Below are 23,923 nucleotides of genomic sequence, written 5' to 3'. Positions count from 1 at the left end.
TTGAATAAGTCATAAGATCAGTGTCAATGCAAAATTTGCTTGCAGAGATTTGTGCTCATTTTTGTGTGTGATGAGAAAGTGAAAGAAGGATTTGGATATGTAAAAGTACTGATGAGGATAGAGTAAAACAGATATATGTAAAAGTTACTTATTCATTTTTCTTTAGTTGTGTGAACAACAAACTTTACTTTTAGAAATGTAAAAGTAAAATTGATTATGTATCTCATGTTCTGTTCAAAATGCAAATGTTGCAAAGACATTTTCCAAAACTGCTAAGTGTAATTGCTAATCCCAACTAGTTTAGCACTCCAGAGAATCAACACAAATTAACCCTTATGTAAGATCCAATGATTCAATGAGTCTACTTTAGTTTGACAAACAACCAAATTTAGAACTAGTGTTTTTTTATTTAAAAAAACCTGATTGTGACATTGTCAAGATGATGGACACTTTTATGGAGGGAGGAGTGCATGCATTTTCTATCAGAGTTACTTGTTCCTTGTGAGCAAAGTGGCATAATGTGAAACGCACAAGCTGTAAAATTTTAAGGCATTGTCAAAAGCATATAGAAATAAGTCGCTAGCTGACAAGCATCCTCAATTCCAACCATTTCACAGTAGTATTTTGCTGGGCAGCGGGGAGAGTGGAATTTGCATTCTTGAGGACTTGTCATCAAGTGCTAAGTAAATTTGATTTACTGCATGATTTGTTTACTTTATGCTTGTTTAGATGGTTGATGTATTACATAAATCATTTTTCTGTGAGATTTCTCAGGCAGTTACTTAAAAGGTCTAAATAATAATAATTACCAAAGCACAATGCAGTGAATAGTAGACATGCCAGCTGTATCGAGCAGAATTGGAGTTCAGCACTTTACCTCCACTGATTTCAACAAAACTTTGATTTTTGCTTCCATCCAGCAGAATTTACTTAGTGCTGGCAAGCCTATACCACAAGGCTAGTTGTACAACTATGCTGAGCTACATTTTTAGTCTTCCCCTTTTCTTATATAATCACATTCCCATTGGAAAACAAAATGGAAGAGGTCTGAGAACACAATATCTGTTAGCTTTGGAGTTCTTAACTCTATTTCTGGCCATATTAAGAGGCAAAGGGTCAAATAGATAATATGGATTGCTGATTGGTAAAAAGGTGAAAAGAGACACATGTAAGCACACATATATCACAATGACAGAATGCAGAAGCACTGTTAGCTACAGAGAAGATGTTAAGCTGGACACATGTACAAAGCTAAAAGGTACAGCTGTTAAACCTGCTCCCTAGTGATTGCTGGAGATGGAGTACACACTTTCCAGATTGCCCTGTGTATGCAAACACCTGGCTAAATCTGTGGTTAGTCTGCTGATTCTGCAAGGAAGTTGTCGCAGAGTGAAGAAAAGGTGTGCTGCTGCCAAATCTTCATTTGTAGGCCTTGGATTATCATTATATCTGTGAGGTGTGAAAACCCACGAACTGAACAAAGCTTTACAAAATTAATTATAAACAAAAAACAAAACAAAAAGTAAACAGTGAGTGCATTTCATCCAGATTTGTGGGTTTTGTGAATATCTATATGGGTCCAATATACCTGCCATAATTTAACATCTAGAAACAAAGAGGATGATAAAAGTCTTTGCCATGGTAGAACTAAGCATAGATCTGCCAAAAAATGTTTAACTGTTCTATCATGTAGTACAGATAGCTATGAAATCTAATACGCCTGAATGATTTAAATTGAATTGGAAACAAAGCTGAATGCAAAGGATATACTAAATACATTTTCCCATGAATGTTTTGTCTCGACACAATTTGATATTTGTAGACAAAAGTCTACATTTATTCTGCTTAATGTCTGTTGCTCTGGCAGACCAAATGTGGACAAGCACACATTATGGGCACTTTCTATCATCCTCTTGGAGTTCTAGAACAGAGTGCAGAAACCAGGAGAATAAGGTACCTGCTATGTGGACTGCTGACAGAGGGTCCAGGCTGTGAGACATTACATTTGCCTCGTGGCTGTTTGCAATGAACAGGGGTAAAGAAAGAAGAATGTTCAGTCCAGGCAAATAAAGACAAGCTACTGATGAAAACAAATCAAAAAGTGCAGCAAAGGAAACACAAAATCAAATGGAGTAACTAATTCCCATGAATCAAGGAAACTGGCTTTTCTCTCCCTCCCCTTAATTGAATATGAAAGCAAAGATAAAATATGAACTAAAAATGACACTAATGTCAAAAATGCAATACACAAAAATGCAACACATAAAAAAAAACTTATGGCAGGTTACCTATGTAAATTGCTTACTGTATTAATCCATTTTTATACAAAATTTGTCATACTGCTCATTGATATTTTAAAAAGGTTTTGATTGTCAAGCATTTTAAAAAACATTCCCTTTCCATTTCATTTTTAGAGTTAGCAACTAGATTTAGAAGCTCATTACAATGATTTTGTTTCTCAATATCACTCTAACTTTGGGTACTGGCCTAGCTATCATACTAACCATGAAGATCACACTTCAGGTACATTATGTTGTGAAGATCAGAGATTTCGTATGGACTCCAAACGTTGCCATCAGAAGTACAGGTGATTGTTGACAATTATATGTGAATTGTATCTGCGATACAGTAGCCCATGCTACTTTTGGTGTGGTCATCTAAAAACTGCCATTCAGAAATTATTTTGACTGATCTGCCAATAATTTCTGAAGTGTGCAAACTCTTCTTTGAATGTTAATCACTGGACAACTTCTGCTATTGTGGTCATGCGTTAATCAGCCCACCATGGTAACAGGAATAACAAAATCCAGGTAGGACTTTGAGCTGGATGGCCCTTGTGGTCTCTTCCTACTCTATAAGTCAATAAAATTGTTATTCTTTCTTATTTCATGTTTTGTGTAGTTAATGTTATATTTTTTGCATCTGGATTAGAGATATTTTTCTGCAAAAATATCCTGAAGGAACTAATTGAAAAACTAATTATAGAATTTCAAGTTCTTGTGTCCATCCTCTAATCATGATATGCATAAGAATGTTTTAGAAATGTTGATGCAATAAATGAAACTAATGAACCACACAATAAAAAACCAATTAATTTCCCCCTGAAAAGCCAGTATTCCTTTACATTCTCAAACTAGGATCTAAAGGAAACTAGTGAATGTAGTAAAATCAATATTAAGAGGCCATAGAGCTCATAGACAGAACTAAGATGCTTTTGTAAGAGAGCAAATGAAAATTGACAGTTTTCTGAAAGCTAAGGAAAGCTGAATAATATTTAAATTAAATCAAACAAATAAAAGGAATGCAAACCAAGTTTCCTACAGGACTCAGTGAGGAATAGTACATTGCATGGAGGCTGCCTTGTACTGTATTCCAGGGCAGGAGTATGGGAAAACAAATGCATTGTTTGCACATTTTTGACACATGCATGAATGGAGCGGTAGTGCTCTTCTCAAAGTGGGAATGAGAATCTCCATATTCGAGAAGTCAAAGAGTAAAAAAAAATACTGGCTAGGCAATGAAAAAAGCCTATTTTCACCACTTGCTGGAACATCAGCAGCAAACCGAGGAAACAAGCTGATTTCAATGCCAAGAACACCACAAAAATAGGGCAGCAGGTGCATTAACATTGATCAGGTTTTTGACCTTCGTTGCCAAGGATTTTTTTAATCCCAAAAATGATACCACACTGAACTTGCATATGTTTAATTTTGCACAAGTAAAAAAAAAACATTTTGAGCAATTCTTAAGATTTTGTTCCTGATAAATTAACTGCTTCTGTCATATTTTAGATCAGTTTGCATCAAATAATTATGTTGTTTTTAGCCCTCTTGGGTTTCTCTGTTTCCCACATACCTGATTCATTCTGGGCACACCACTGTCTGGGGATTGTAAAAAGCTGTGGCTACAGAGCAGCTCCGTGGGCAGTTCAGGCCTTTTTTTTTTGGTCATGCCTGCAATACTCTACAGGTCTTTGGGGAATCCCTCCATGTCACCTGACCTGACACAGGGCTGCACCCTTCCAAGTTTTTATTCTACTGAGACTCCCATCAGCTAAATGCCAGGTATGAATGTAGATTCAGAGGTTGTTCCACCAAAACCCCCTTTAATGGATGCTTTATTCTCCCGAGTTCAGAATGCAGAATACCCCAAATTGCCAATTTGAGTTCTAGATGAAATATATTAACAAGGTGGAGATAGAAGCAATCAAAATTTTATGCGCAAGACCAGCTTTTGTTCAGTTGCTATCCTTGGAATGCAATACAAGGAAGACAGCATGCCACATTATGATACATCAACCACACTTTGAGTCCTGGCTTTATTTATATTTAGCATTTTATAATTCTGATTTCATGCAGGGAAGGAAATGAAAGGAATTTACGGAAGCGGTACTTTGTTGAAGGGAAAACTCTTCTGGATTGTTGTGTTATTTCCTGGCCTATGAGGAAGTGATAGTGTAAACCTTACATTTGGCCACAGCTACCTGGTATTTCCATAAAAGGGCAGACAGAAGGTGTGTAGTGTGACTTTACCGTTCTCTGTCTGCTTGGCGTACTCCTTCCAGATACTGGGCTGAGGGATCCTGAAGTGTCCAGTTCATCAGCTGATGACCACGATGAGAGATCCTAACATTCAGAATCAGTAGAGATTAGAAATAACAAAACCCCAATCTTTTCAGAAACATAAAGATTGGGAGATAAAATAAGAAGAAAGAAAGAAAGAAAAAGAACAAGTCTTTTTGCATGTAATTCAAAGCAAAATCACTATAGGTTGCCCAGTATGTAAAGACATGCATACAAATATTCTATGTTGCTTTGGGAAGGGCAGTGTTATTGCTGGCCCAGACAAGACCATTATTGCTTTTTAAAAGAGTAAGAAGTCTTGTGTACTGAGTAAAAAAAGAAAGTAAAGTTGCCCTTCCATATCCATGGGTATTGCATTCACAAATCCAACCAACCATGGCTTGAAAACATTTTGTGAAAAATTCATAGAAGCAAACCTTGACTTGGCAATGCACTGAGCACTGCATTAATTTACAGTCATACTCTGGTATATAGTGTTTTGATTTTTTTACAGATCCTCAGGCTCTCTCCAGCAATCATTTGCCATTTTATATAACGAATGCTATTTTACTGTGCCTTCATTTACAATGGATTCTGGGAACCACAGGCGATCCTGGAACCAACCCCCAGTGGATACCAAGGGTCCATGTACGCTTTCAATTGTGGATGTTATTTATACATAGGGTGGTTCATTAGACAGATTGAAAACTCATCACATTCTTTGTAGACTTTACTTAGCAGAAATAGAACAGGACAAATTCCATGTGGTAGGAAGTGCTGAAATCGTACCTTCAGAACTAAGACAGAAGTATTTTTCTTCATCCACAAGATACAGATGTGAAATGCTACAGATATAACTGCAACTACAGAGTCTTTGAAAAATAGATTGTGATTATAGAGGAAAGGAAATTATACTTTCAGGAACTGCAGATTTGAGAGAGATCCACTATCATAACAAATGCCTTTCTTTGATGTAAAAATTGAGACCAGAATACTACAATGATGACAGCATAATAGAATGACTTACCAGCTGATTGCTAGAAATATCTAGGATTTTCTCTAGGTCTTTAATGTGATGTGTGACCTCTTTCAGGAGGATCTTGAGCCTGTTTCCAATGACGTGGACCTTCTCTTTGGCTTCTAGACAATCTTTGCCTTCAGCATTTACTAAGAGTTGGCAGGACATATCTTGAAGAGATGCCACTTTCAACTGAGATTCTAGCAGCTCACGTCGTATTTGCTATTAGGAAGACAGGCATGCGCATTACATTGCTTAAAAAAATGTTTTAAACCCCCTCAAAAAAGTTCAATCATGAAGGAAAAAAAATCCTCTTGCTAATATGACCGAAGGAGAAAGGCAGCAAATAAAGTTACAACATCAGATGTTTGTAGTTAAGAAGAAAAAAGATATATGAATCTAAAGAGAGAATTAAATAGTAAATGGGTTTTTTGTACTTAAAACATCTGCCCACACAATATTTTAGAGGTTCCACATTTCCAAAAATCTGTCAAAGGGGCTCCACAATAAAGAGAATACCATTTGTAAAAGATTGCAATGCATTCCACCCCAAAGCAAAATGACCTTTAATATTCATGAACAGAATTACCAGAAATACACAATCTTTTTGGAATCAAACTATTACTAGAGAATTAAGCATACACTATGAATGTCAATTAGGAATTCTAATACTTTCATTAATCCTTTCATTGCTTTTGTGTTGGTTAAAGTAAAGGTACTCTACCATTAGAAGTCTGTGATGATCCTGCAGGGTGTCTGAGTCCAGATTTGGATTGATAGGTACAATCTCATTTTTCCTCCTGTCAATATTCTCCAGCCACAGCAATAAACCATGGCTCATCTCATGAAAATCCTAGAAGCACCAGATAAGACTTTAACATCACATAAAAATGTCATGCCTGCCCATAACTGAACAGCTGCTTTCTGGTGTTATGCTCTATAATGTTCCAAACCCATGGGTTTTGTAGATCAGAAATGTGTTGTGTGCCCTTATTCCACCTTTTCCCGTATTTCTTGCTTCCAACCCATGTCCTTAAAATACATAATTTGGGTCCACAAACTGGCCCTCAACTTATACACAAGGTTGATGTACACATGAGTATACACAGTAAATGCTAATTAATGAAGCATACACAATCAGGTCAAGAGAAAATGAAAACAACTGGTGCTATAATTTGTCCCAGTAGCTCACAGGAAAGGCTTTTGCCTAAAGCAGAACAGACCTGGCATTGCATTAGAGCATTCTGCAGTGAACAGCGCCATTCATCGAGCATAGTGCAGACATGGTCCCAGCGCATGTTCATCTGAGAAAGTCGTTCCTGCAGCTTCTTGTTTTCCTCACTGTCAGACTGCATAAATTCTGAGCTGCACAGGTTGATTGACAAAATGATGGCTTTGCGGTGATCAACAGTCTTTTGCAGCTCCTGAGAGAGGAAAGGGAAGGGTGGGGGAAACAATGCTCTTATATGGGATGCACTTTAGAGAATTCAAGAAAAAACAAATTCTATCCTCTCTCTTAATTTTCACAGTTTAAAGATAGTTACTATGTGGGAGTCTTTTTTTAAAACGTTACTAGTTCTTTACTGTATTTAAGTAATACTTCTGGCAGCTGGTTAGTAACAACACATTATATAATGTTTCAGAGTCTGTATTTGCAGTAAAACTCAGAACAAACTAATAAATTTTAAAAGAACTTTAGCCTACAGGCAATGTTGAGTTTGCTAAAAGAGAGAGAGAGAGAGAGAGAGAAATCACAAGAACTGGCAACTGCTTCAAACAACTGGACTGAACACACTAGCTGCTTATGAAAGTAATGCACAAATGATGGAACTCAGAAGAAACAGAGCAATATTTTATGAGTTTCAAAGCAGGTCTGGGAAAATAAGTGGCTTTTCTGAGGTTTGTGTGATGCCTTTGCTCTGTAAGTTGAAGAAGGACTTGGGATCCCAGAAAGGTGGTTTTTTTAAAAAAAAAAAAAAAGAGAGAGAGAGAGAGAGAGAGAGAGAGAAAACAGGGAGCAAGAGGGAGAGAAAATAGTTATCTATATTGTCACTCACAGCATCAGATACAGAGAAGAGAAATGTCTTGAACTATAGATTCTTGAATCCTTGCTGCTAGCAAAGGGATCTGAAAATGGTAGTGCAAATAACCTTTTCAAGTTCTGGTCATACAGATGAGTTGTATCCCAAGCTTTCAAATTCTGCAACAACTAAAAGTACCATACTTCATCACTTGCCTTTGTTGACCTACTAGTACCTTAGTTTATGAGGCAGAGAAAGATTAGTTCAATTTATTCCCTTTTCCCCAGAAATCCAATGTCATTTTTATACCCTTTTGGAGTGGTAGAAGAACACTGAGTATAAAAAAGTAAATAAGCTATTTTTATGATGGTTTGTATTGCTGTTGAATTTTAATTTCCTACTAGTCTTACTGCAAGCTACCCAGAGAAGTGTGGTATGAGGAGGACCATTGATATAATAAATAAATAAATAAATAAATAAATAAATAAATACACAAACAAATAAATAAATGCATCTGCTACTCCAAAGAAACAACTCACATATCAAAAGACGAACATCTGATTATAGGATGGAGACAAAAGGATAAGAGAGGAAAGACTTAATCAAAAGTAAGTCTGCTGTTGGAATATAATTTTCTGCTCCCAAATCATGCTGCCACAGGGCCAATTAGTCCAACAGTTATGTATTCATTGAGGAACACACAATCAAAGCACTTCCAACAGATGGCAATCCGGCCTCTATTTATATCTAATAATACATGTCCAAGCTTATGGAAGCTGGATGCTTTGTGATATCTCTCAGGAGCATTCTCCACCTTTTTAGCTTATAGAAATCTTATTCAGTCCCAAACAAATGTTCTTTCAAACCAACTGGAAACTAGACATCACATTCTAATCACTTCCTTATTTGAAAAAGGCCTATGTAGGCTGGAAGAAACCCTGCCTCTGGTGTAAGATTTATCAGTATGGCAATAGTTCTGGAAGCCAAACTTTGTGGAGAACAGTCGAAGGAACTGAGTATATTTTGCCTGGAGAGGAGATAATCACAAAGTGATATGCAAATACCTGGAGGTCTGTCATATGTAGGATAGAATCAGTTTACTTTCTGCAGTTTCAGAGGGTAGGATCCAAACAAATTGATTTAAATAAAAATAAATTATATTCCAACTAAACAGTAGAATGAAATTCCAGATGGAAGGAGACATTTGGCAATTGAAGAGATTCCTTTGACAAGTGGTGCACTTGGCTTCTTTGGAGGTTTTTAAACAGATGTTGAATGCACACTGCTTGAGGATCATTTAGTTGTGGATTCCTGTATTAGTGAGAAGTTGGAGGAGTCAACTTCTGAGTTCCCTTCCAATAATAAAATTATATGGCCATCCTCCCCATGCTGTCCTTTAACTCTAAATGAATCATTGCACTCTACCCCTGAATACAGCTTTAAGCTGTTAAAGATCAGTATATACATTGGTCTCCTTTGAAAGACAATTAATTGTCATTACATTTCATTTCCAACTCTGTAGTACTTCTCCCTTTTTGAGCAAGAATTGGAAAAAATAAGGCATGTTATGAAAATAAAAGACAAGAAATAGAACTTACTTTCAATTTTTTAATCCGCAGCTCAATGGTTTGTATGTTTGTGCTGAGGTCAAGGCAACGCAGTTGTTCCAATTCTTCTTCAGTCTCCCCCAACCAGACCCAGACATTGTTCAAGTCAGAGATGAATTGCTGCCACTGCTGGAGATTTTGCTTCATCCTTAGTTCTTTACTTAAGGCCTGGGCTTGAATTAACTCCCATCGATCAATCACACCTAGAGAGATTGAAGATCTTGTTCTATAAAGCTGCTTACTGAAAATCTGCTTGGTCCTTTCAACTATCTTTCCCATGTCAGTTTGAAACAGAACAAAAATGGCACTTGATTATGAATATGTGGTATCACCAGAGCTTGTCCATGCACTTTCCTCCCCTGGGTCACATACATAAGAAAATGATGGCCATTCTGACATGTAGTGAAATGCAAAGCACTGAATTTAGGAACAATGTTGTCATGGGGACTAACATGCTCTCCTCAGACACTGGCTGAACCTGATAATGTTATCAGAATCAAGACCTGGTCTACAAGCTTGACCCAGATTTAAACACAGAGGGGCACACAGATAAGACATTAATTGCTTTGGGGATAATTCCTTTCTCAAACTTGGACCAATCTGAGTCAGTGGTTGTTGCTTTTCACACCCTTGCCCTCAACTCCTTATATTCACAACTTTCACTACCCTGGCAAAACACTTATCACTCTCATGTTCTAGAACCCAAGACTTCACAACTTTAACAATTCAGAATCATTTCATAGGCCAACAAATTCTAGTCCAGGAAACTTTTAGAAGGCTTCTAAAGACCCATTCACTTCATTGAAGCAACAGCTTCCTTTCAGCATCTGAGAATGCTCTTGCTCTCTTCTTCACAGGTTCTGTCTACAGTTTTAGCAGCTTCTGTCTTACCTAATCCAGGCCTTTCTGCATCTGCCTTGAACAGACCTTATCTGCTCCTTTGACAAAAACAGTGAAGTCTTTTTTTTTCTTTGCAGTCTGCTATGACCTTAAAGCTTGACTAGAACAGCGGAGTATATCATTAAAGGAAAGCCATGTTTGTATAACGTCAACTTTAAAGTCCTTTCAATTAACACTCAGATGGTTTTTATAAAAATGGCAACAATACTGGAAGAGGTTTTCTTAAAACTACCTCCAGTTTAGCCTATTTGACCTACATGATAGGTCAAATAGCCATCCAAACAATATCATTTCCTTTTCTGATTCGTTTGTTAACAGCATCCCATAGTAAGCATTGATCATTTCATGATATGTACACAATCAAAGAGAAGCTGAAAAGTTTACAAATGCAAAGCTTCCAATATGAATAAGCAATAGCTTCAGTTTTGTTCATTTTATATGTACCAGTCCTATGGCTCAAAACAAAACATTTTTATTCTGATTTAAAATCTTCGAAACTGCTGGTGCCTGGACTCCCAGAAATTCTTCATAACATTAAATCTGATAAATATTAAAGTGGGCTCACTTCTTTTATTCATGATATAAAGACCACAATTCTTGACAATCACTATTCAAATAAGTTTCTGTTTCAAGAGAATGATCTCTCTACACTTTAGGAGTTTTATAAAATTATTTCCAGGTTGTGGCTTTCAGAAAATCTCCAAATAAAGTTTTTAGCTCTTGTAATAATAGGAATTCAAAAATAAATGGAACACATTATCTGAACACTCTGTTGTTGTATGAGAATACACTTTAGAGGGAGGTAAGGATCCGAAAAGCAACATTAGCTCCCTATTGGGAGCGAATGTTACTTTTCACACCCTTACCCTCAACTCTTTCACCACATTCCTGCAATAACATTATTTTTGCTTCTAAATCTATGGGGTGTGGGAGCATTTCATCATTTTAAGCCCCCAGAGCCAATTTAAGCTAAACAAATGCTATTTTAACATCAAGAAATAAATAAGCAACCTTATAATATATTTTTTTTTAATAGCACAAGAATGTCAAAACCAGGTTGAAAGTTTCCTCAGCATTACCAAGAGTGTATTTGGAGGCACTTTAAAGCAAAAAATTGAGTTTTCTATCATCCTTGAGGGTCAAAAGAATAACCCCACAGACCTTTGCCCAGCCTTGCTGTAGAGGTTGCATGACAGAAGGTATATGAAATCTATTTAAAATGCTTTTATTTCTCCTGGAACCTTCTTGGAAAGGAAATTGATAGTTTTGGCCAGAAAATGGTTAGTCTAAGAGAATGCACTTCCTTGGTTCAATGCTCTACATCATTTTAACATTTTGGTGGCAAGTTTGAATATTACTTACCAGCTGTTTGTGTCTCTGTGCTGTTCAGGTTAAGAAAACCAGATAATTTCTCCTCTTCTTCTTTCAGCTTACATTCAAGCCTCCTTACTGAGTCTATGCTCCCACTACATTCACTTAGAAGCTTCATCTGTTTAAAAAACAGCAGCAGGTTTTCATTAATCTTGCCCATGCTGTGATAACGTAAAGGACTATGATCATAACTACAAAGCTATTTCCATAATATTTTCTCAAAATAAATTACCATATAATGGGGAGGGAAGAAGTAGGCTATATTAATTATTCACACATTTTAAAATATATGATTCCTTTTTTTAAAAAAATTACAAATTCAAGAAACTACTGTAACTGCATGTTAAAGAAATGCTGTTTCTGTGGCAGAGTTTTCAGCAATATTAACCAGAAAAGTAGAATGTCAAAAGCAAGATGCCAGTATTGCTTTTAACAGCCACTACAGGCATAGTGGTTCAAATGTGGACTGTTGTTGGACAAACATCAAATTTCAATAAGGGCAGTTGGGATGGTGAATATGCTTCAGATGTGTGCATGAATTCTAATGGAGCTATCCAGTGTGCTGAACTCTGTCCACAAAATATGAGCAAATTCCTTTAAAGTCTGGATTACAACCAGGAATGACTTTACCAATCACACACATGGAATTAATAGAGAATTACTATAATAACAATATTTTTGTTTGTTCATATCACAAAATTAAAAGGAAAACATCCATAGCATAATAATCATTTAATGAGACATTTGGTTTTATTTTAAAACCGTTGAAACTCAAGACTGTAAGTTTTATGAGAAAAGGGACCAATCTCCCCCCCCCCCTTCTAACATGGCTCTATAAAATATCATGCACACTGAAGATACTGAAATAAATACAAACCAAGCAGAAAAGCAAAATCTAAGTTCAAGAAAACCATAATATAGCCAATTAAACACATTGATCAGAAACTGAATGAAAGTATGCTAACATATCTGAACAATTTAAAAAAAATATTTTCCCCTGAATTACTAAGTACTGATAGCAAAATCACACATTATTATAAAGCTCATGGAGTGGTTGAATTCCAGATGCATATGATTTCTTAATTAAGAAACTGAATCTAAGTAATAATAAAACAGATTAACATATAAAGAATATGCTATCAGGTGCATTGTAAATATCTCAGTTTCAACACAACTGTGACGCTGTGACAAAGCAGATGTAATTTCACTAAAGGAATTGCTTCCATCCTAGTTTTACTCTACAATAGATACAAGAGACTCAATCTGAATTGGAAATTTAGTGTGAAGTTTGACTCAATTCCCTTCTTATTTTAGAGCAAAGCAGGAAAAAAAGAAAGTAATACCTCTAATGTATCCTGTGGTTCCATGGCAGCTACACTATTCTGGAATACAGGAACCACTAGGTGGCAACACTTGTGGTACTACTTACATATCCCTTGTAGCTGGAATCTAGCTCAGGCCCTGTTGGTGTTTTACTTCGGATGATGTTCTCTGTTTGCTGTATTTGGAAGCGGCTGGTATCTAAAGCCTTATCAAGCTGTCGGATATGTGTTTCCAAGGAACTTGGTTCTCCTGCAGGAATTATACAAGAGCAGATGTTATTAACTTGGCCTGCTTAAAAATCCAAAAACTAAATTATAAAATATGTGGTGGTGGTGTTAATTAGGTTAGAAAGCATGACAAAGCTTGACTGCAATAGCATGCCTGTGACAAATCAAATTTCTAAAAAATGTGCAAGTGTGTCAGCAACTGTTTGGAGATTAAGAGAGATATATAATGGCTATGGAGACAATTAATTTTCCAGAAACCATTCTAGGTGGAAGACTAGACACTAAGCATAAATTATTATATCCGTAGACATTTTTGTAATATTTGTGGTATTCTGACTAGGTAACTAAAGAGATCTTGGAAACAGCAAAAACGCTTGGACATGGCTATGTTTCACTCTCCTCTTAAATGTTGGGCCATTTTCAAAGAGCAGTTCTAAAGTGAGGATGAAAATGCAGGAAAGGCTAGTTCTGTTGGATGAACAAAAGCTCACTTGCACAAAACTGAAAGCAATCTATAATATTGTGGCAAATCAAACTATACAAGAAAATCAGAAAATGTAATGAATGTTATTCCACTGTTTTATAATCCATCCTTACCAAAACGATCTAGTTAACAAAATTCTTCCCACTCTTAATGGATCAGCATTCCTCCCTTTGGATGGAGTTGTAAAGTGGCTCATTTTAAGTAGGGGTTTGGACCAACATATTGTTTTTACTACCTCAAAATTATATGATACCTGCTTATATGAAAATTGGAATGAAGGGAATGCTATTATCTTTCATTTTGTTATTATATGAAGAACCTTTCAAAGTATCCCTGTAGATCCCTGGAACAGATTATGCTTTTGCAGTGAAAGAGATCGCTATTTGACATGCTAGTGCTAATGTGTAAAGACCAGTGGGTGAGTTGAGCAATGAGTAAGTCATCACTTGTGCTAAGAAGGTACTGCTATACATTTTAGGTTCTGGAAATCTTTAGGCTTTTTAATGCCTACCATAAGTATTTCTAAGAACATTTTCAGTAAGTTTTACATAGGCCTCAGGGCTTTCGGGAATCTTTATATCTGCAAAAATAAAACACAACCAGAGTTGACTGCTTATCACAAATTCTGTCAGGCTCCTTCCTGGGAAATTTCTATGGAAAGTAAAAAACCAGCAGCTCAACTTTGATTGACATAGTTCTTAAAAAAAGAAAAGAAAACAGAAACAGAAATCAGTCAGAGTATTCCCTGAAAGACTCTATCCAATGCTGTAGGTTTACCACTGGAAAGACCCTCCCCCGACTAGATTACTATCACACCCAATCTTCACTGCTGAGTTGGAAGGGGGTTAAGAAGCAGATTTGTGATATACATAGAGAGTGGGTTCAGAAAAAAAGAGCAAGGGGTAAATCCATTGTGTTACCCCAAGTCCACTAATGTTAGTAAGTAACCAAATCCAATAATGCACTAAGAGGTTAGAACCGACAGCTTCATTGTAGACATGGATACATTGAGCTGAGATCAATGTCCCAACTCAAGCAGACAGACTGAATCAATATGACTTTAGTAAGTGTTGATTTAACCCTTCCTATTTATTCTATTTAGGACTAAAGCCAATACCATTGACTGCCTGTTGTGTTACGGACAGTAAGTGAATATAACATACACACAGACATAAAATATCAATTTCCATACTTTGATTATTATAAAACTGCAAAATAACATTGCGGTACATGAGTATTTAGTGATGATTGTCTGCTAGTAATATATGAATGGCTTCCCTATTATTTTTTTACTATTTATTTACAGTATTTATATACCACTTTTCTCACCCCTAGGGGGACCCTAAGCCATTCATGTATTACTTCACTAAGATGTGAAATTATTTGTATATTTGGAAGGAAGTTTTGCATTTGTGGCATAAAAAGGAAGAGAGAAGAGGGTGGGGAACTAGAACTTTCAGAATCCCTTCTTAGGATAGCCAACACATTTTAGTTGCAGCAGGGAAATATCTATACGGGTGCACAATTCCCAACCCAGAAGACATTGTCTTTTCTGCATTTTTTAATTTTTAATTCTTTAAAAATAATCTCATAAAATGACATATTCAACCAAGTCCTATCAATAACAAACACACCATTGTTTTTACATGTTGTCATAAAGACTAGACCAAAATAAGAGTGATTTGATTCACAGCTCTGGTGATGTAAATGAAGCCCAAGATTTCCTTGCAACATGCTTCTTTCCTAATAAATAAATATTACCAAAATTATTAGAAGTTATTGCTGGCCCTGAAAACTGTGACTTTACGTCAAGGCTGCATTTAGCTTTAGGAAGATTTCTAGAAATTCAAAATTGCCACATCTTGTTTAAAAGTCTCCCTGTAGGAACATATAGAGATATGATCCTGGTGGTTGACTATACCTGCCAAGCTTGTTGCTCCCCTGAGATAGAATTCTTTGTCTTCTTGGCCTTCCTCCTCCTCTGAGTGCAATGCTCTTGCCACGGCTGTTTCCAGGTCCCGGCTCAAATCATAGTCATGATCCCATTCCAAGGGGATGGAATCTACACTAGCAGGAGTGTCCCGCCCTGACCTTTCACTTCGAAGAGGCTGAGGAAGGGATAGTGAAAGATGGGACGAAGGGTGAGGGGAGAGAACACTGTCTGCCGATTTGTCATGCCAGTGTATATCTGAAAGATCTGCCGATTCATCCAAATCCACTTCACGATCAGAGAGGTCGTGTTCATCATCGGTGAGCTAGAAGGCAACATTAAAGAGTCTATTAATACTCCTGTCAGTGGACCAGGCCAGTTCTTGCTAGGTCAAGAAGATAAAAATGTCACTGTGTAACATTCATGCGTAAATGTTGCTTGTTTGCTGGCTTTGCGTTTGCTTTTTTTTTTTTGTTTAGGCAGATAACATTAGTAAATGTAGCTAAATATAAATACTTCTTAAACCTCCAGTACTTGTCACTGGTTGCCTATGAGGTACTTCTTGCTGTCCAACAGATGCTATCTCCAGACAAGCAGAAATTTGGAATGGAGTTAGAGTAACTATAAAAAGATATTAATTTGGACCAATACTAGCTTCTTTCCTTTCATCTTCTGAAAAGCAGCATTCTCCCATTAGACTGTTGTAGTTTGATTTTCTTCTGTACTTTCCTTTGAATTATCCATTTAAATACTTTAAAATCATGATTGTCTATATGTAAACTGTGACTTAGTGTCAAGCCTGCTGCTTGTTTCTTTATTTTCAGAAAAACATACGGAAGTGACTATGCACTTCAGGAGAGATTCTGTGGTTTTCACTTCATCTTCAAACTGCTATATTTTTTGCTCCTGAAGTACATAGTCTAGATCAAGATAGGGCAAACTTGTGTGCTTCAGATTATTTGGACTACAACACTGCCTCCACAACTTCTTGCTACTAGCCATACTGGCTATTGGTGAAATGTATTCAAAACATCTGAATGGCACTTTTGAGAGATATAAACTAGCAATACATTTTATTCTAGTCATCAGACATTATTATTATTATTATTATTATTATTATTATTATGTTTATTATTATGTTTATTATTATGTTTATTATGTTTATTTATATCCCGCTGTTTCTCTCCATATAGAAACTTATTTTGATCAGATCTCAGTTCTAGAATTTTTGAAGTTTTTATTATGGAGAATTGATACCTCATTTGGACAAAATAATGGCAAAAAATGTGTTCGAAAGTTCTACGTACAGGAAGACGAATAAGTTTTTTGTGATATCGCTCCACTCGGCCAAAGACCTCTTGGCAATATCGCCGGAGTTCATCAAGTTCTTCTTCAATGACCGCTGCATCCAGGGGTTCACTTTTTTCTATCAGCTGCTCACCTTGGACAATGATTTGCTCAATTTTGTTGTTGTTCAGTGAGATCTCCTGCTGAAAGGCCTGTGTAAAAGAAGTGTGAGTCTTTATTTTTAAGAAATGTACAACATACATAACAATCAGGTCGCAAGGCTGGAATTAAATACCTGTAACTTTCTCTATGCTATAGAATTTAGTACTAGGCACTCTTTTCTCTAAATATGCATAATGTGTCACGAAATGCAACTTTTCACACACTATCTATGTGAATACTCCTTGTTAGAATCACTGCTCATTAGGTTGACAGGACATAGAGATGATGTGGATCCACATTTATAGTTTATAATGTGTTCTGCTCCAATTGTTTTTGAGTTGAGTCAGGCTTTCGTGTTTACTAATGCTTAATGCTTCAGGTTTATAAAATGTTAAGTAAAGAAATAACATTTGATTATGTACAGTATAAGATTAAGCATTCTGTTTTATATTTTTATATGGCTTCAGGTTATGATTTCATACCTTGAGTTGTTTTATTTTTGCTTGAACATCGCATTCAGAGAAGTGTTCAATGTTGGTCAACTGCAGGTCCATCTCTGTTAGCCAGACCAAAATATTGTCACGCGCTGTCTCAAACTCTTCACGCTGTCCAATGAAATGCTAAAAAGGAGAAAACAAGATAACTGATAAACAGGCCCAAAGTGTAAGGCTTTACCAGGTCAAACAAAATGTATAAAGGGGACAAAAATAAAACAAGAAATGGTCACAGGAAAGAAAGTGCTGTATTGAAGACATACATGCATACATACACCTTCCCTTCCCTATATGTATATACCACCATAAGGAATGAAATTTCAAAAGAGAAATACTTTAAGCCGCCGGAGGATGGAGGTCACTCGCTTTTGCAAATTGTCCCATCTCTGATTTCCTTCGTGGACCATCTGCTTGAGGCTGCAAGCAGAATCAGTGCGGTTCTCCCGGGCCAAACGACGATACTGCTTGTTAATCAGTTCCAACTGAGTCAGGCTTTCGTGCACTTGTCGCTGAAAAGCCTACAAAATAGAAAAAACAGAACAGTCTATCAGAAGCACTGTTTTACCTAATGGTAAAACACTTAATTGGTGATGGATTTACAAAGGAAGAATCTTTACATTTGGAAATTATTATCAAAGTGCTTTTATAAGAATGAAAAGGGAGAATATAAATGATCTTTATTTGGGGTTGGACTGGATGGCCCTTGTGGTCTCTTCCAGATCTATGATTCTATGATACTGGAATGCTGTATCAAGAGTAAGGCCCCATCTACACTGACCATTTAATGCAGTTCAAAGTTAGCTTCCAACTATGGTGGCTATAAAACAAACACCCATGAAAGCTCATGCAATAAAGCCTTCAATGTACATCAGTGTTTGTGTAATCACTATCTGAATCTAAAACTGGTTTCAGGATTTTCTATGTAATCATCTGCACAGCAAAACCACATTCTTCAATATTGGTAAGTATAGATAGGTCTAAGTATATTTTCTTCAATGAGTATAGAACTACATATTAGGGTTGTGCATTTCTGTTAACTTCTGATTCGTTTTCAGTGTCCCGAATTTCTGCATGCCCCCCTATCCATTTTTGGGAACTTACAGAATTTGGCAGGGTGAGAATCTGTTTTACCTTATGGCAACCAAAAGATCCATTTTTGATCCAGCTCACTGGAGGCAACAGGAAACTTATGAGGCTCCCTTTCCTGTCATTTTTAGAGCAAGGGCTTAAGAAACCCGGCTTCCTATGATCCTTTCCCTTCTTTCTTTCAAGGCGACCTGGATTTAAGGTCAGGGCTTAAGAAATAGCCCTTTTTTGGATCATATGTTTTGTTAAAGCTGTTTATATTCTAGAGGAGACAGGAGCCGCAAGTGTGCACAGCTCTCTCCCTGCAAGAAGCAATTTTACAAGGCATTTTGAAGGGGGCTTCCCAGGGAAGGAAGTGGGATCGACGTGGAGGTATTTTAACCTGGGCTTCCTTAAAAAGGCCCTCCTTTCTCTCTTGATTTGGAGGCGCCAGAAAAGAGATCTGGCACCTTGCTTATGAATGCCCCCCCCCCCCCCATGCTTCGATTCCACCTTCAAATCAAGAGAGAAGGGAGGGCTTAAAAATCCTGCTTCCTTCGATCCTTTCCCTTCTAGTGACTGCCTCCCTCTCCACTCCACGTGTAACCGAAAAAAACCAAAAGCAGACAGTTTTCAATAGCCACTGTTCTGTTGCGACTGTTTTTGAAAATGGATCCATGCACAAGCCTACTACATATTACTCATCACATTGGAATGCTACTAAAAATAATATTTTATTTTGTCATAATTATGTGCGGTAATGGCACCTTCGTGGTGAGAATTTCAGTGCTATCCTTACTGTTGTCCTCACCAGATATGAAATGGCAATTAAAAAAAACTCAGAATGTCATGATGTCATTTGATGAATTGCATGTTCTTTGTGAGGAAATGTATAGAATCAGACATCAGGATTCTGTCTTCAATAATAAACCTATAGTATTGTATGCTTCCAATCTGAAACACAAATTTATCTTAAAATGCATGTATTAGTTGTCAATTAGTCCTACTGCACTTTTCAATCCTCCTTTCTCATTACTGACCTGATTAGGAGTTCTTTGTTTTTTACTCATTCAAGGGGTATCCTGCACTCTAGTTTGGCTTTCGTGTTTATACTTTCCCACTTCATATACTTGGAATTACTGTTATCCACCCTAAATATCTTTGGACTGCTGGTTCAATAACTGCTGACAAATATTAATTAGTAAATTCATTTTGAAAGCTCTAGGAATTGCGGTTTAATTTTAGTTTGATAGGTTTTTCTTACTCAGATATGTATCAACTCTATGTGGGGTTTTTTTTGGTATTTTTATTAGTCCCTGTCTTTTCCTAGTTTTTCTTTTGAATTAGACTGTACTATTTTATTATTTTATAGTGTCTTATGAGCATTGATGGCACAATATAATATTACAGCAATCTGAAGTAATCACGAGAGCTTTACTTCTACAAAAATGTTTCACGTTAAAATACAAATCAGTCTATTCTATTTGAAGTATATTATAAATACATTGAAAATAAAATAATTTATTTCATAGAATACATTGCCAAAGTAGCAAAAATCCAAAGGCAGAAAGAAGGTAAGGAGACAAGGAAAGCAAACTGTATAAACTAAATATAGTTATATAAATAAAATATATAACTAATATACAGCCAACATAGAGGCACACATTAAATGTATGAAATAGAACAATTATAGAAGTATAATATACCAGGGAAAAATTCAATAATACAAAATGGAACTACTCTGTACCAGCCTTGAATTACCACATTTAACAAAACAAAATAGCCTACAGACAGTGGCACATTTTATGGCAACATAAAAACCTTCTGTTTTTGTTCCTATTCGTTTTGATAATCCTGGTAATTAAATTGAAAATAGGCAGTTGTGCAACAAAGCTGCGGCCAAGGACAAAAGAGGGCTATGTAATTTGAAGCAGCAAAAATATCCATAGTATTCTTCTAGTAAATGAACAATTTAATTTAAATGCTAGTTTGAACTGCTTATAGGTGAGTAGGAAAGAAAGAAAGAATTCCACCCTCAGATGCATTAAAATTATAAGCAGATCTCAAAAGCCAATAAAAGTAGTTTCTCCCAGAAACACGTTTCTGAATTTTTTAAAAATACTGATGACTTAAAACAGACAGCCTTTATGTTCAGTCACAGTTGCTTTTCACCTGTTAGTAACTTCTGTCCAGAGAAAGGACAGCTGCACATATTTTCAAGATCTCACTGCTATCTTAAACATAATGTGTTTTTGTATTGACATGACTAGCCTCATTTCATCTCTGCTCAACTACTCTAAAATGGCATTCGTGTTTGAGAATGTTTAATTCACAATTATTACCACTATTTAAAACATATACAAAGAACGAAAGATTTTTGAAGCTTTAAAAACTGTATAGCTGAAATTTTAGGAAGTGCAGATTTTCTCATATCTGCCTCTGCTAACATTCTCTTAGTTCTATATATTTGGTCTAAATTCTTGTTATCTATAATTGGCACATGAATACAGGAATAGTAGGGGTCACTAATAATTTTGGGGATAATTTGTTAGTATTTATACCTCTTCATCTGAAATAATTACTGGATTTCATCACATAATAGTTGCCATCACATAATAGTGGCATCCACCTTTTTGGAATCTTAGTTATGTTATTTTTGTATTTCACGCATAATAGTTGCACCCTTGCCTGCATGCCTAACCTTGGAGCAGCCCTTAGCTCTGGATGGCAAGTGTGTGGGTGAGAGCATGAGAGCTAGGAGGTCGATCATCATCCATCAATGTGACCAAGAACAACTTATCACAGAGAACAAGAAAATTTACAAATATTGTTTTAATCCTTAGTCAGTATAAAAGATAATGAAATTGAAAATGGAGAAATAATCTGCAGAGGGACATTAGTCTCAATGTTAGCAATCAGAAGTTAAGAAAAATTGCTAAATAAATCATGGACCTTCACCATGCAGTTTGTTTATTGCATTATGTGGCTTCCAGCAGCTTTTCTTCTCTTGTTGTTCCCTCCCTATGTTCCATACAGAGAAATAATCTAAGAACAAACCTTGGATTCTTTCTGTCTTATATAAAAAAATGCCAGATGATACAATAAACCAGAGGTGGGTTACTTGTGACTCTCCAGATGTTGATGTACAATTCCTACCATCCTACAATTCCTACCAACAGCCAGTTGTGAGGCATGATGGCAACTTCTCTCCGACAACACCTGGAAGGCCACAGGTTGCTCTCATTCCCGGCAAACAAGGATGAAAGCTCAGTTGCTACTATTACAAACCACAATGATTGAGCATCATGTACATGAATTCATGGCAAACTGGGAAATCAGTGTTGTGTGTGTGCATATTTTTGTGAATATCCATCCATTATGTTTACTACAATTAGCATCATATGCAGTTTAGGAAGACCAAACAGGAAGATTAACAATGGTTTTAAATTAGTTGTCTCTCTAAACCAGGCATGGGCTAACTTTGACCCTCCAGGTGTTTTGGACTTTAACTCCCAGAAATCCCAGTCATATTACTGGCTGTAAGGAATTGTGGGAGCTGAAGTCCAAAACACCTGGAGGGGCGAAGTTTGCCCATGCCTGCTGTAAACCATCTCTCTCAGTACTTAAGAAGTAGCCACTTAGGAATTGAAGTGAAAGTTTCTAATTCCTTTCTCCCCTTTTTTACTAGAGTAGGTAGAGGAGGAAATCACAAGGACAAACATTGTGCATATAATACTAAATTGTGTTTAAACAGTACATTTGACTCACACTATTCCATGCAAAGGGACCCATAATTTTTAGAAACCTCAAAATCAGACTGATAGTAAAGATTATCATTTCCCCTGAGCAAATTAATTCTCATAAGACAGCCATATTTCCCATGATTAAGCAATGTGTGCTCTGACAGGGTGAGAACAAGCCATAGTAAAATGCAAGGAGGTATTTTAAATATAGCAAGTCACCTCAAATTTCTTTAGTTCTTCCTTAGCAACTGTGTACAGTACACCAGAAGAACTAGGGAAGGCAGCAGTTTTTTCAGAAATTTTCAGCCAATCTTCAAATCGAGAATAGTCATCCAAGAACTTTTGCCACAGTCGCCATGTCTCTTCAATTCTGTAACAACAATAAAGATAGGATGAGATTCACCTCAATGAACTTTGGATTTTTCATCTAGTTCACCAGCTGCAACAGGAAAATGGTGCTGCACACTTAAATATGCCCAAGGAAATAACCAGTGCATCAAACAATAACTGGCATTTTACCAAAGTTTAACAGTAACTTTGATTTACAAGCAATATAAATCATTGTCTAAACACAGAATGAGCTCTTAGAAGACAGCTGTGAGTTGTTGTTTTCCCTTCTTATGTGCTGCAATTTCTCATTTGAAAGTCATATAAAGAATTATTTCAAGCTTATTGTAAGTACTCTGTAAACCAAGTGCTGAAAAGAAGAGTTCCAGGCTTTGTTATACAAACTGCAGCTGCTCTAGCATGATTTCCTAAAACAAAAAGATAAATATCTCAGCATGTTAACCTCTACAGTTCATGCAGTGCTGAATTTAAGAGACAGAAGTAATTTCCCATCTTACATATATTAAAATGTGATTGCAAATTAATATGTGTATCCATAATGCAGTAATAAATGTGAGGTCACAGAGTATCAAACTGTAAATTAGCAAGTAAAATTTCAAAAATTACCATCGACATCGAAGGATTTTTAGAGAAATCAAGACAAATAATTTCCCTGTGATTATAAGATGTTTTTCACTGAGTCAGGCCCACTGGGCCATCTCTTCCAATACTGTTTATGCTGACTTGGATTTTAATTGGTTTAAATTAGAATCATTCTCAGTGCATTTAGAAAATACTGAGGAATAAACCCGAGACTTTTAGCATGTAAGTCATGAGATCTTCCTCAGACCTGCAGCCCTTTCCAAAACAGAAATACAGAAATGTGCATCTCAAAGTGAAAATCAGCTTATGTCATTCACAGACCGAAACAAAAGCTTCACACATCTCAAGTGGCCACTGCATAAATAAGACCACAAGTTTTAGGCCAAGGTAAACTGGTGTTTTAACATATACAGGGGTATCAATAGGTTATGCATTCCATTTGGAGAAACACAGAGTTACTTGGCTGGACGCTTACTTGAGTCGCCGCTCCATGGACATGGCACAGATGTTCCTCCACCTCCGGTCCAGGTTCCTTGTGGCCTGCTGGATGGAGTCACATTCTGTTTCAGTGGCACAAGCATCACAGTCATGGAGAAGGACTTCACAAAGGTTGAGGACAGATGCAACCCCAGTGCTGTGTTTTTCTATATCTCTCTGCAGCTCCTAAAGGTGAATAGATGAATGTGCAAATACCTTAGTCACACAGAGTTAATTAGAAATGTGCAGAATGAGCAAGCAAAACAAATTGGGAATACAAAGGAAAGAGGGTGGGAAAAGTAAGTCTGCATGGATTATTTCG

At 36.5% G+C, this 23,923-nt stretch overlaps 1 protein-coding gene across 3 annotated transcripts in view; it reads right to left on the bottom strand.

Annotated features, from left to right (window-relative positions):
- The window catches only part of SYNE1 (spectrin repeat containing nuclear envelope protein 1), a 354,454-nt gene that overhangs the window by 7,722 nt on the left and 322,809 nt on the right, over positions 1-23,923 (bottom strand). For 2 of the 3 annotated variants that reach the window (XM_067465989.1, XM_060753592.2), the window contains 15 exons: positions 23,600-23,787; positions 22,414-22,564; positions 17,722-17,904; positions 17,375-17,512; positions 16,751-16,942; positions 15,435-15,768; positions 14,025-14,093; positions 12,909-13,051; positions 11,471-11,597; positions 9,200-9,411; positions 6,804-7,004; positions 6,305-6,433; positions 5,590-5,802; positions 4,533-4,625; positions 1,958-2,016 (listed from right to left, as the gene is read on the bottom strand). In XM_067465989.1, coding sequence (XP_067322090.1) covers positions 1,958-2,016; positions 4,533-4,625; positions 5,590-5,802; positions 6,305-6,433; positions 6,804-7,004; positions 9,200-9,411; positions 11,471-11,597; positions 12,909-13,051; positions 14,025-14,093; positions 15,435-15,768; positions 16,751-16,942; positions 17,375-17,512; positions 17,722-17,904; positions 22,414-22,564; positions 23,600-23,787 — 2,432 coding nt within the window. The remainder of the gene's footprint in view (positions 1-1,957; positions 2,017-4,532; positions 4,626-5,589; positions 5,803-6,304; positions 6,434-6,803; positions 7,005-9,199; positions 9,412-11,470; positions 11,598-12,908; positions 13,052-14,024; positions 14,094-15,434; positions 15,769-16,750; positions 16,943-17,374; positions 17,513-17,721; positions 17,905-22,413; positions 22,565-23,599; positions 23,788-23,923) is intronic. The other variant, XM_067465987.1, reaches the window with a different exon arrangement.

Source organism: Anolis sagrei, chromosome 1 (assembly GCF_037176765.1).
Source record: "Anolis sagrei isolate rAnoSag1 chromosome 1, rAnoSag1.mat, whole genome shotgun sequence".
NCBI lineage: Eukaryota > Metazoa > Chordata > Lepidosauria > Squamata > Dactyloidae > Anolis > Anolis sagrei.
The sequence above is the reverse complement of the archived record's forward strand: the minus strand, read 5'-3'. Positions and strand labels throughout refer to the sequence as shown.